Source organism: Pongo pygmaeus, chromosome 10 (assembly GCF_028885625.2).
Source record: "Pongo pygmaeus isolate AG05252 chromosome 10, NHGRI_mPonPyg2-v2.0_pri, whole genome shotgun sequence".
Lineage (NCBI taxonomy): Eukaryota > Metazoa > Chordata > Mammalia > Primates > Hominidae > Pongo > Pongo pygmaeus.
Genome location: NC_072383.2, coordinates 34,368,880 through 34,383,021, shown reverse-complemented (window position 1 = coordinate 34,383,021; position 14,142 = coordinate 34,368,880). Strand labels below are relative to the sequence as shown.

The 14,142-nt window shown below is 34.9% G+C and overlaps 1 protein-coding gene across 1 annotated transcript in view; it reads left to right on the top strand.

Annotated features, from left to right (window-relative positions):
- The window catches only part of SYT10 (synaptotagmin 10), a 68,880-nt gene that overhangs the window by 25,792 nt on the left and 28,946 nt on the right, over positions 1 to 14,142 (top strand). Inside the window, exon 3 of the mRNA XM_054444165.2 lies at positions 6,772 to 7,339. Coding sequence (XP_054300140.1) covers positions 6,772 to 7,339 — 568 coding nt within the window. The remainder of the gene's footprint in view (positions 1 to 6,771; positions 7,340 to 14,142) is intronic.

The following is a 14,142-nucleotide window of genomic DNA, read 5'->3' as shown; positions in this document are numbered from 1 at the left end:
TTTACCATTATGTAATGGCCTTCTTTGTCTCTTTTGATCTTTGTTGGTTTGAAGTCTGTTTTATCAGAGACCAGGATTGCAACCCCTGCCTTTTTTTGTTTTCCATTTGCTTGGTAGATCTTCCTCCATTCCTTTATTTTGAGCCTATCTGTGTCTCTGCACGTGAGATGGGTCTCCTGAATACAGCACACTGACGGGTCTTGACTCTATCCAATTTGCCAGTGTGTGTCTTTTAATTGGAGCATTTAGCCCATTTACATTTAAGGTTAATATTGTTACGTGTGAATTTGATCCTGTCATTATGATGTTAGCTGGTTATTTTGCTCATTAGTTGATGCAGTTTCTTCCTAGCCTTGAAGGTCTTTACAATTTGGCATGTTTTTGCAGTGGCTGGTACCAGTTGTTCCTTTCCATGTTTAGTGCTTCCTTCAGGAGCTCTTTTAGGGCAGGCCTGGTGGTGACAAAATCTCTCAGCATTTGCTTGTCTGTAAAGTATTTTATCTCTCCTTCACTTATGAAGCTTAGTTTGGCTGGATATGAAATTCTGAGTTGAAAATTCTTTTCTTTAAGAATGTTGAAGACTGGCCCCCACTCTCTTCTGGCTTGTAGAGTTTCTGCCGAGATATCCGCTGTTAGTCTGATGGGCTTCCCTTTGTGGGTAACCCAACCTTTCTCTCTGGCTGCCCTTAACATTTTTTCCTTCATTTCAACTTTGGTGAATCTGACAATTACGTGTCTTGGAGTTGCTCTTCTCAAGGAGTATCTATGTGGCGTTCTCTGTATTTCCTGAATTTGAATGTTGGCCTGCCTTGCTAGATTGGGGAAGTTCTCCTGGATAATATCCAGCAGAGTGTTTTCCAACTTGGTTCCATTCTCCCTGTCACTTTCAGGTAAACCACTCAGACGTAGAGTTAGTCTTTTCACATAGTCCCATATTTCTTGGAGGCTTTGTTCATTTCTTTTTACTCTTTTTTCTCTAAACTTCTCTTCTCGCTTCATTTCATTAATTTAATCTTCATTCCCTGATACCCTTTCTTCCACTTGATCAAATTGACTACTGAAGCTTGTGCATTCGTCACGTAGTTCTCGTGCCATGGTTTTCAGCTTCATCAGGTCATTTAAGGACTTCTCTACACTGGTTATTCTAGTTAGCCATTCGTCTAATCTTTTTACAAGGTTTTTAGTTTCTTTGCGATGGGTTCGAACTTCCTCCTTTAGCTTGGAGAAGTTTGATCGTCCGAAGCCTTCTTCTCTCAACTCATCCAAATCTTTCTCCATCCAGCTTTGTTCTGTTGCTGACGAGGAGCTGCGTTCCTTTGGAGGGGGAGAGGTGCTCTGATTTTTAGAATTTTCAGCTTTTCTGCTCTGTTTTTTCCCCATCTTTGTGGTTTTATCTACCTTTGGTCTTTGATGATGGTGGCGTACAGATCGGGTTTTGGTGTGGATGTCCTTTCTGTTTGTTGGTTTTCCTTCTAACAGTCAGGACCCTCAGCTGCAGGTTGGTGCAAAAGTAATTGCGGGTTTTGCCGTTACTTTCAACAGCAAAAAATACAATTACTTTTGCACCAACCTAATACTAGGTTTGAAGGATAAGAATGGGGTTAGTAACAGTCAAATGACTTGCACTGTGATTGGTTGGATATTTGTGTGAGACTACATAGCCACTAATCACTGTCATTCTAAAAGAGAAAAAAAAAAAAAAAGCCAGAAGAAAAAGAAGATCTGTGTTGTCATGGCAATAGTTTAACACTGTAATAATTAAAGCTCATCTTAACTGACTAGCTAAACTGTGACTTAGAATATGTGCTATTTACCCTATAATTAGGACACTGACTTACTAGAACAAAAATGTTACTATTTTATTCTTATAAGGGACTTTACAGCTACAAAAATATAATCAGAGTCAAAAAGAAGAAATTACTAATTTTGGCACAGAGGATAGAAAATTGAAGTTTTATAATATTGAAAAGCACAAGGGAGTGTGAAATGATGGAATAAATCTATAAAAAAATTAAGAATTAACTTCTTAGGGGTTTTGCTCCCAAAAATCAAAAGCTTGTTGCATAACTGACAGTGATTTTAGCAAGAATGTTAGATTTTCTATTCAATAAAATATCCTAAATATCTTAAGAATATTGAATATGCAAACTAGATTATACTAGACCCTTTTAATATTTCATGGTAATATATACCACTTAGATTCCTTTTTATACTCTTTTTATTTTCATAAATTCTCTCTGACCTTTGCTAACCCTAATTTAAGCTCCTGATCTTTCATATCTGGGGTAGATTCAAGGTCAAAATACATTTCATGTCATGCCTAATGCATTCAAGTGGCATATATCTGAAGAAACAAATCACTTCAAGACTTAAGTTAGCAAAGACTTTTTTACATGGTATACTCACTTAGATACAGAAACTAAAATATTAAGTCATAAAGTCAGTGTAGTTTCAATTAGGGGCTAATTCTCTCACCTGAGATAAAGTAGTTCTAGTATGTTTCTCTATATAGTAACGGTTTTTCAATTATAGTCAAATTTTAAAATAGTCATTTTTAATATATGATATACCACAAATCACCTTACAAATTTTACTTTGTTGCTATTTTCAAAATATGTCATTTCCAATAAAATGTATCATAACTATAAACTCGATAAGAATTTTGTACACAATGGTCTGATCATAATTTCATTTACAAATTAAACATTTGTGCTCCCTTCCAATTTTTGGTAACAAGTCAAATAAGTTAAAAGCACCTCTAAAAACGTATCAAGCTATCTTAACCAAATAAACTTTAGATCTTAGTGGATTACATAATTATGTTATATATAATATTTAAGTGGAAAACATATAAAAGCACATAAAATGATACTTTAATATTTTATATGGTTATTTAGTAGAATAATTGATTTTTGAAGTAATTTAATCAAATAGGATAACCATTAATATGACAGTATGTATAGCATGGTGGTTAAGGGTGTGGCCGCTAGACCCAGACTGCCTCAGTGAAATTTTAATTTTAGCACCTGCTTACCAGCAAGACTTTGAATGCATTACTCACTTCTCTGTGCCTCAGTGTCCTCATTTGGGAACATAATAGTAAGTACCTGATTGGGTTACATGAGGCTCAGTTGAATTGATAAAGAATTTACATCCATACCTGCAACATCATAAGTACTCCTATGTTAGCTTTTACTGGCAACATCTGAAGAGCAAAGGCATCCTAACTTTTTATTGTGAAAATGTTGTAGTGTATATTTCTGTATTTTTTGCCATCTTTTATTATTCTTTTTTATTTTCTTCCAAATTGTATTGGACATTATTTTTTTCATATTCTAATTCTCGGCATACTTTAGCACTAATCTGATATTGGAATATCATTTTTCCATAGGCTTTCTCCTTTTATCCATATAATTCTCTGTGACAGCATACTAAAAGCTTCTCATTCTGGGGGTGAAGCTGAGCAGAATGTGGAGGACAAGATCTTTCAAAAACACTGCAGTTTACTTTCACCTGTGACACCCTTCCACCACTTTACTAGTCTGAATCTTTAATTTGCAATATATGTACTGAACCATAGGTCCTTTAAACAAATGTTTGAGAAGTCTGTGAATAGTACAGTAGGAACAAGCAGAGCTACTGATACTCTCACAGCTCATTTCGGTTTGTCTTCCTTATCTATATGAAAGGGGACCATAGAGGTTGAATTAGTTTCAATATAGCCCTAAGCACTTCTTATGGTGTTTTTTGAATTACTGCTCAACAGTTCAGTCCAGTTAAAGTAAATAAGCAAATTAAATGTAAGAGAATGAACTTGGCAACACCTTAGATTATAATTCTGATTTTAACAAATTCTATTTTATTAATGCCCATAATATTGATGCTGCATTATAAACATTTAGGCCCGTAAAATTATTGAAGGACTATAGAATGACAGAGAATCACAGAATAAACTTAAGGTTAGAAAACACTTAATGTTTCTTGCCTCAAGTGAGATGCTAGACTTGAAGCCAAAATCTTACTTGAGGCAGAAATATTTTGCTTCAGCATCTAACCTTTGTTCTACATTTCCAGCTTGAGGAAGTTCACTACTTCACTGTGTTGGACAGCTCTAGGTTATTTTAAACGTTCCTTTATATTAAGCTAAAGCTTATCTTCCTGTACTTTCCATAAATTCCTAAATGCTGTCATGACGGTCCTTCGGGCATTAGAAGACAGCTAGCCTTAATCCATCTTTACCCTATTCTTCAACTGCTTCTCCTTTCTAGGTTCAACATCCTCAGCTCCTGTCACTACTTCTCAAATGGTATTGTGCCCAGGCATCTCACTTCTGGATGGTCACTAATTTGTAAACTCTTCTTTGAGGTCAGGAGATCGAGACCATCCTGGCTAATGTGGTGAAACCCCGTCTCTACTAAAAATACCAAAAAATTAGCCGGGCGTGGTAGCAGACGCCTGTAGTCGCAGCTACTCAGAAGGCTGAGGCAGGAGAACGGCATGAACCCGGGAGGTGGAGCTTGCAGTGAGCCGAGATCACGCCATTGCACTCCAGCCTGGGCAACAGAGTGAGACTCCGTCTCAAAAAAAAAAAAAAAAAGAAAGAAAGAAAAGATATCAATCCTCTCACACCTGTAATCCCAGCACTTTGGGAGGTGGAGGTGGGCAGATCACTTAAGGTCAGGAGTTCGAGACCAGCCTGGCCAACATGGTGAAACCCCATCTCTACCAAAAATACAAAAATTAGCCAGGTGCAGTGGTGGGAGCCTCTAATCTCAGCTACTTGGGAGGCTGAGACAGGAGAATCGCCTGAACCAGGGAGGTCGAGGTTGCAGTGAGCCAAGATGGTGTTACTGCACTCCAGCCTGGGTGACAGAGTGAGAACCCACTTCAAAAAAAAAGAAATCGAGCTTCATGTGTGCATCAGTGAATCAAATATTAATCATGCAATGTCATCCATATTACTTAGTGCTGTAACAGGTGTAGACCTGCTGCAGTAGACAACAGAAGTGAATAAAGTATTTTGAAATGAGTGTTCTGAGGGTGTACTGACTGGGTATTAAGTATAAGACAGAGCTGGAAGGAAAAAAAAAAGCCAGCTGGAGGTGACTAGAGAAAGCAAAATATATGGAGATAAGGATCTGGACTCCATAGCAATGGAAAAGGAGTGGAATGAACAACTATATGAGATGTTTCAAAGGAAAAGCAACAGGATTTAGAAAACTGAGTAAATCCTGTGGGTAAAGGGAGAGTGATTCAAAGCATACTTCATGCCTGGAAGCATGAGTGACTGATAAAAAATGTTAGTGCTATTGTCAGAGATTGTGGGATAAAGAACGGATTTGCAAACAAAAGGGAGAAAATGATGAGTTTGCTTGCATTTGGGGCAAAATGAAGACATCTGTTTAGAAATCTTCCTTAGAAACTTAGAGATATAGGACTAGAAGTTTATGTAGCTGGGATTTATCTGAGAAACCATCAGATTCAAGACAGTAATTATAGTCCAAGAACTGATGATTAGTCTGATGGACAGACTGACAAGAAATATAGCAAAAGACCTGGGACTAAGCTTTGAGGAGATGTGTAGGTTGGCACAGTTCATGCCAGAAAGCATGGAGGAAGTAGAAAAGAAGCAGATCTTTAATGCAAGTCACATGTAGAAGACATTAGTAAGCTTATATATTTAATATTCTGGAAATGTTGACTAGATGAGTAGTAATAGTGACTGTAGGAAATTTAGTCTGAATTTTTAAAAACTTGTTTTGTTGGGCTCAAATTCTAAAATTCTACATTTGTTTTTATCCTTAGAGTTTCTGAAGACCACAGCATATTGAAAAAAAGAAAATGTACTCATTTTTGGCTGTCACAACTATATATTATTTTTAAAAGTAAATATTCATTTAGTTAGATTAAGAATTAGAAACAACTCATTATAAGAAAATGTGGACTTATAATGTGTTTTTAATTTTAATACTGTAGTCACTAAAATGTGAAATTCATGAGACCCAAATATCCAGATGAAAAGAAACCAGCCATCTGAATGTTTTTGTCTGTATAATACTTACATCTAGATAGACCCAGATGATTGATAACATTCACAATTTTCTGTGAAATATTGAATTTTTTTGCTAATCATGTTTCTTTAGAATTGTTTTTAATTATGTGCTTATGATTGAGAGTACAAAATTCCAAAAGCATATGAAAATTAACATTGGCCAGCCACGTGTTGTGGCTCACTTGTGTTATCCCAGCACTTTGGGAGACTGAGGTGAGAGGATTGCGTGAGCCCAGAAGTTCAAGACCAGCCTGGGCAACATAGCAAGACTCTGTCTCTACAAAAAATTTAAAAATTAACTGGGCAGGTGTGGTGGCACACACCTGTAGTCCCAGCTACTCAGGAGGCGGAGGCCAGAGGATGGCTTGAGCTCAGGAGTTTTAAGCTACAATGAGCTATAATAGCACTACTGTACTCCAGCTGGGGTGACAGAACAAGACCCTGTCTCAAAAAACAAAAACAAAACAAAACGAACAAAAAAAAAAGAACATTTAAGTGTTTCAGGTGTTCTGGAATTTTAGGAGACTTCTCTTTGAATATTGTACTTCTTCATTTATTTTTTCAAAAGTACCTCTTTGATTATATGTGTGTGTCTATGTATGTAGATATAGATATCTTTTCACTATTCTGGGGGTGGGGGAGAGTTTATATGCCACTGTATAACATTCTCATCGAAATGATCTCCCTCAATGATTTTGTGTATATGTGTGTGTGTTCAGCCACAATTCCTTCCGAAGACACCTGCCGAGGCAAATGCAGGTTTCCAGTGTTGATTTTAGCATGGGCACAGAACCTGTTTTACAAAGAGGAGAAACAACAACCAGCATTGGGAGGATAAAGCCAGAACTCTACAAACAGAAATCAGTTGACTCTGAGGGCAACCAAAAAGAAGATGTCAAAATCTGTGGGAAACTTAACTTTACCCTCCAGTACGATTATGAAAATGAACTTCTAGTTGTTAAAATTATCAAAGCTTTAGATCTCCCTGCTAAAGACTTCACAGGAACTTCTGACCCTTATGTGAAGATGTATCTTCTTCCAGATAGGAAAAAGAAATTTCAGACCCGCGTGCACAGAAAGACTTTAAATCCTCTATTTGATGAAACTTTTCAATTTCCTGTAGCATATGATCAACTAAGCAACCGAAAACTACATTTCAGTGTGTATGATTTTGACAGATTTTCTAGACATGACATGATTGGGGAAGTGATTCTTGATAATTTGTTTGAAGTCTCTGATCTCTCCAGGGAAGCCACAGTATGGAAAGATATTCATTGTGCTACCACAGTAAGTAGTAATTCCACCAATATATTGTTTTTTATTTGACTTACAATGATATGTGACTAATTATTACCCAAATTATTGGAATAAGTCTTAACAGAGTTATGGAATTTATGTCTAAGATCCTGCAAAGGTAGGATTTCATTTCTACTAATAATAATTCAGGCACCTAATGCTGAATATATTGGTAACCCTAGTGATTCTGTAAATAAAAAAATAGCTCTTATAAATTAGCAGAACTGGTAGGCTATTTCTCCTTTAAAATATTCATCTGTAATATAAATATCCTATCTGCAGCACCCAGTTTCCTCATAGTTAGTATTGACTTTTATTATTTAAGGTAATTTTGTTGATTTCATTATTTTAGAAATTATTTCACTCTTTAAGAATAATGATTTCGTTATTTAAGATAATTCATCAGATCAAACCTAAAATGTACTTTGATGCTATTTGGAAAAGTCCTTGGTTTGATCTGACACAACCCATTACTTCAGAAGCTTTCAGGGAATATACACAATTACAATATATGAAATGATCAGTGATCAAGAAGTAATCATTGTTTACATTAAAACTTTTCTTTTTCATTACAAAATACTTTTTCTGATTATAAAATAATACCAGCTTTAGTATTGAAAATTTAAAAAACAGTAAAAACACATAGCATAAAATTAAAATAATCTACAATGCTACCAATTATATTTAATATTTTGGCATATTGTTTTCCAACTTTTTGCTATGCATATTTTAAAATATTAAGATCATACTGTTTAATTTTTTCAAGCCAACTTTCTTTCGTTTTATATTTGTTTTAGTGCATGATGTTGAAATACATGATCCATTTACTTAACCATTTTCTTACTGTTAGACACTTAAGTTAGGGATAAATTTTGTTATATGAAAAAATTTTGTTCTTTTTTTGTAAATCTGTTTTTTTTTTCAAGATTATTTGTCCGGTATAGAATTATAGAAGTGGAATTAGAGAAGTGATCTCTTAAGTTAGATTGTTTTCTTTAGTTTATTAGTTTTTAAATGGGGACATTTAATTTTTTACCATCAGGTTGTTTTTACATATTTACCGTCTTTTGTTTGAGTTGTATCACAACTTACAAGTTTAAAATGTTGAAGTTTTGAACAGAGACAAGGGATTATTTAAAATATAAGCATTTTTTAATTCAAAATAGCTCCTTTTATGTTTTTCCAGTTATGAATGTTTTACTAATTACAATCAGTATGTGGGATAATTATATTGTCATTGTAAATTATGTGGATAAATTAATTTAAAAATTTATACTGTCAGTTCAATATTGTATTCCAGCATTATAACATTTTTGGTTATTGGATTTTTGTGTCATAATCTCTATTGCAATATCTTTTAGGGAACAAAGAAGGAATTTTGAAAGGGGACCACATTTCAAATGCACAGTGGGGCTCTTTTGATTTCACATTTGTGTTCATTTTATTACCTATATTCCCACAGGGAAACCGTGATGAATACTAATTTTTATTGTTTTTAAAAATAACACCTTCTAGAATTCTACAAATGCAGATGGCAATTAATTGTTAGATAATTTCTCTTGATTCCTCAGTCTTATTATTACTTTTTATTTATTCAACAAATATTTACCTATATATGTTTGGCATGCTGTAAGTACTAGGGTTGCAACAAACACATTTCTATAAAAAAGTAAAGTATGTTCTGCACATGCATTCAGGCTCAGAGGTAAATAATCTGCCAATAAAATCTAAAAATTAGTATAATCAACTAGGAGATTGACAGTGATTATTATTTTTTTTTTAACATTCATACGTTTTCCAAACTGGTTCTACTTAGAAAAAAGTAGGAGTTCCTTGTGGAAACTTTAGTTTCTCATTGCTAATAATATTTATTCATTGTTTGGTAAATATTAATAAATTACTGAAATTTATTTGCAACTCTCCCATATGCCTTGTATATTAGTTTTTATTTCTGCTATAAAAATTACCACAAATTTAGCTTACACAAACATTTTACAATTAGGTTAGAAATCTTTTACAGTTTGGTTAGAAATACAGTTTGGTTAGAAATTACCATAAATTTAGTCTTACACAAACATTTTACAGTTTGGTTAGAAACCTGACATGGGGCCAGGTGTGGTGGCTCACGCCTGTAATTCCCAGCACTTTGGGAGGCCAAGGTGGGTGGATCACGAGGTCAAGAGTTCAAGACCAGCCTGGCCAGCACGGTGACACCCTGTCTCTACTAAAAATACAAAAAATTAGCCAGACATGGTGTCACATGCCTGTAATCCCAGCTACTTGGGAAGCTGAAGCAGGAGAATTGCTTGAACCCGGGAGGCGGAGGTTGCAGTGAGCCAAGATCACAGCCACTGCACTCCAGCCTGGGCAACAGAGAGAGACTCCATCTCAAAAAAAAATAAAAATAAAAATAAAAATAAAAATAAAAATCTGACATGGATCTTACTAACTTAAATAAAATGAATGTGGTTGACAGGGCTGCATTCTTTTCTGGAGGCTCTTGGGGAGACCCATTTTCTTGCATTTTCCTGATTCTAGAGGCCACAGGCATTCATTGCCTTATATTGGGCCCCAGTGGGTAATCTAGCAAAATCTCCCCATCTCAAAATCCATAATCTTAATCACATCCACAAAGCCCCTTTTGCCATTTAAGTAACATTAGTCACAGATTCCAGGAATTAGGACATACCTATCTTTGGGGCTACCTTTATTCCACCTGCCACATCTGCAGACATTCTCATTTCAGAATTCTGAATATGAAAAGAAGTAGGCAGAAAATAAAATGTATTTTTAGATTATTCTAATAAAAGGGCATTCTCCTTTAACTAGAACATTGAACCACACGTTGTTCAGAATATTGCTTCTGGGTTTTTGTTTGGGAACATAGTAATGAAACCTAAATTTCTAGACTATGTGGCCAAATATTATGGTTAGGGTAGTATTTAATTAAAATTTCTGTTCAGCCTTTGAAAAATAATTAAGCAATGTTACATCTTCTTATTAGTAAAAATGAAAAAAAAAGATGTAGGTGGAAATTTCATTAAGAAACTTTCTTTTTCTATTCACACGTCATTGATTTTTAAGAATTTCATGCAGAAATTATTGAGTCTTCTAGAAAAATGGAGAATAAGAGGAAATAAAAAGAAATGTAGTATATGCTCTCACTTGTTTAAGTCCTGTGGAAACCTACAAAGGCAAATCGAACTATGCAGACACAGATATAAAAGAGTTTATGTAACAAAATAAATACTGGATTAAAAGACTATCGGCCGGGCACAGTGGCTCATGCCTGTAATCCCAGCACTCTGGGAGGCCGAGGTGGGTGGATCACCTGAGGTCAGGATTTTGAGACCAGCCTGGGTAACATGGCAAGTGAAGCCCTGTCTCTACTAAAAATAAAAAATTAGCTGGGCATGGTGGCAAGCAGCTGTAGTCCCAGCTATTTGGGAGGCTGAGGCAGGAGAATCATTTGAACTGGGAGGTGGAGGCTACAGTGAACCAAGATGGTGCCAGTGCACACCAGCCTGGGCAACAGAGTGAGACTCTGTCTCAAAAAAAAAAGACTATCAGATTAAGAGACAATGATGACAAATATAAATATTCTTATAATTCTTATAACTTTATAATTGTGAGAACTCATAACTAAAGTTTTTATTTGAAATAATCATTTATGAGGTTTTTAAAGAGTACCTTTATATAATTGCAAATCTCCAATGTAATTTAGACCAAAATTTACTGGGGAAAAAAATACCATTTTGCTATCAGTTTGAAAAGCACTAGCTGGTGTATCTTTAATTTTTAATGATTCTTCTCAGAATCATTAAGACTTGCTTTATTGTCATATTGTTGTAAATGCCATGTCTCTTTTTCCTTCTTCATGCTAATTATATAATTATATCTCATAATTGTTGAAAATAAGATTCTATGAAAATCAGACCAGCGGCTTTTGTGATTGTTGTTTTTAAGGGTCTTAAGTGTCTCATTCCTACAAATTTTCATTACAGAGTCTCTGTCATATTTTTTTCCACAGGTCCAAAGGCCTGTGCAAGGTCTTATCCAAAAAAATCTTCCTAGAACAGTTCATTCTCTAAAATTTTCTGTTCTACAGCATTTGATTCAAATAACTTTAATTTTATTACGTAAATATTTACTGAGAACTTTCTATGAACAAAGTTTAGTTCTAAAATTGAAAGAAAGACTAGTAAAATACAAGTTTTACTCAAGGACTTTAACAAAGGAGACAAATAACAAAGAAATAAAGTATATGCCTCAGTGTAAATTATATAATCGTTTCCTGATAGCCTCCACAAATGTGGTCTTGTCTACACACACACTTTTTGATACAGACTATATCCCATATGAAAATATTTCAGATTGCCTTTCCATGATGACAGAATTCTGAAGAAAAGAGTTGGATGATTCTCGAAGAAAAAAACAGCACGAGGAAAAGGAAATAAATCGAGACTGTAGCATGTTTTCAGGGGGCAGAAAAGTAAAGTGTGAATATGAAATGAAGAGACTAAAGGGAACCCAAACCAGAATGTTACACTTAATCTATAATCCAGAGGACATTTAATGTCATAGGAGTTTCTATTTATTTTGTTTTTTATTAGAAGAGTGAAATCACTGAAGCCATTATCTCATATGGCAACCCACGTGTACAATGGATAAGAGTGGGAGATTGTGAAATGTAGTGCTCAGGTAGGAATCTAACACCACAGACTAGATGAGATAGACAAAGCCTATTGAGGCTTGTAGCAATGAGAATGGAAAGAAGCTAATATATGCTAATGGAAGCATTGTCTGCTGCACTTATTTAAACATTCTGCAGGTATTTGTCTTATGTCTGCCACTAGACTCTGAGCTTCTGGAAAGCAGAAATCATCTTGTATATCTCTTGCATCCCTTACATAATATAAGTGCTTAGTGGTTAATGAATAAATGCTTTTTGAATAAATAACATAGCAAATTTTCATATGAGATTAAGTGTAGAGATGTATAAATACAGATCTACCACTACCAGAGGAAAAAACAATGTGATGTTGTACCCTATTGATTACAAGTAAACAAGGATATGCTTAGGTGTACTTTGTTAATGTTAGCTACTTTTTGTAGACAAATTCTTTTTAATATTCAGGGTATGGCAGCCATATATACATGAAATCAAGCAGGAACATTTTAAATTTATTAACAAAAATGTTATCAAGTTGAAACAAGAGGCACATATTTTGTATTTATGATTTCATTAATAAATTATATATGAAGGATTAATATTTTTCAGGAAGTAGCAATTGTTTTGAAATTTGATACTGACAAAAGAAACAATAAAGGTGCATCTTCATTCTGTGCAAAAATTTAGTTTTCACTTTAGCAATCACCCTACTATATATCACAAATCTGGCAAGCCAACCACCTCTAATACTAGCATAGAAACATCTCCAGCATAGGGAATAATCGTATTAAAAAACAGTGTGTACCTTATGCTGCTATTTCTGAAATGTAAAGGGGAAATATATATTCATATTCAGTTATATATACAAAAAAGTCTATGTAAAGACACACGGGAATTTAGTAGTAGGAGTTACCTATTGGCAACTGGATAGAATGAATATATGGTAGAAACTGGATGAATGACTATAGAAAAAGAATGATTTGCAGCATGTGGCTTTATATACATTTTATGTTTAAGCTGTTATGCATAACATTATGTTGAATTTTGTTAGAAAGTCAATCACTATAAAGACTAATTTTTTTTTTTTTTGAGACAGAATCTCGCTCTATCCCTCAGGCTGGAGTGCGGTGGTGTGGTCTCGGCTCACTGCAGCCTCCACCTCCCCAGGTTCTAGCAATTCTCCTGCCTCAGCCTCCTGATTAGCTGGTATTACAGCATGTGCCACCATGCCCAGCTAATTTTTGTATTTTTAGTGGAGATGGGGTTTCACCATGTTGGCCAGGCTGGTCTTGAACTCCTGACCTCAAGTGATCTGCCTGCCTCGGCCTCCCAAAGTGTTGGGATTACAGGCGTGAGCCACCACACCTGACCAAGACTAATGTATTTTGAAAATTTAAATGTAGTTTTCCTATGCATACTGAAGAAGCCCTTGAAAATATAGGTAGACAAGGAAAAGGTTTCCTTTTTTTTAACAGAACTACCTTCATTTGCATATTTATTTATTTACTTACCTATTCAATGAAAAAATTTTTTTTTTGCACCAACTGTGTTCTACACACTTTAAAATTCTTGCAAGTAAGGAAGTTGCTTGTGTATACCACATTGACCTGGTTACAGGTATAAAATGAATCTATTGTATTCTAACTAAGCATCTGCCAGGTATTATTTGAAGAGTAGACCTTGACAGGACAAGTACAAAGGAACTGTTGTATTCATTGTATCAGCAATTCAGAGTATTGGATGCACCCGCTGAGCTTCAGTTTGAAATAACAGTTTATTACACATTACTAAAATGTTTTAATATTTAAAATTATTTTTAATCTAGAGATGTCTTTTTAATTCTACCCCCAATCATCCTGGATCAATCATAGGATCAGAATAATACTATGTATTTTTTGCATTTAGCTATCAATGAATTATCTTCTAAAGTTCATTAACTATGAAATATGTGTCAGCTAATAACATTTTAAAGAGTGGCAAAATTCCAGTTTTATTTTAAGGAAAAGAGTATGATGGAAAGTGGGGCAGTAGGGAGCAAACCTTTCTGGTCAGGGGCTGTCTGTCTTACCAGGTCTCCTGGGGTGTAACAGACAGTACTGTTGCTATCGGCCTGCAGGTCGGG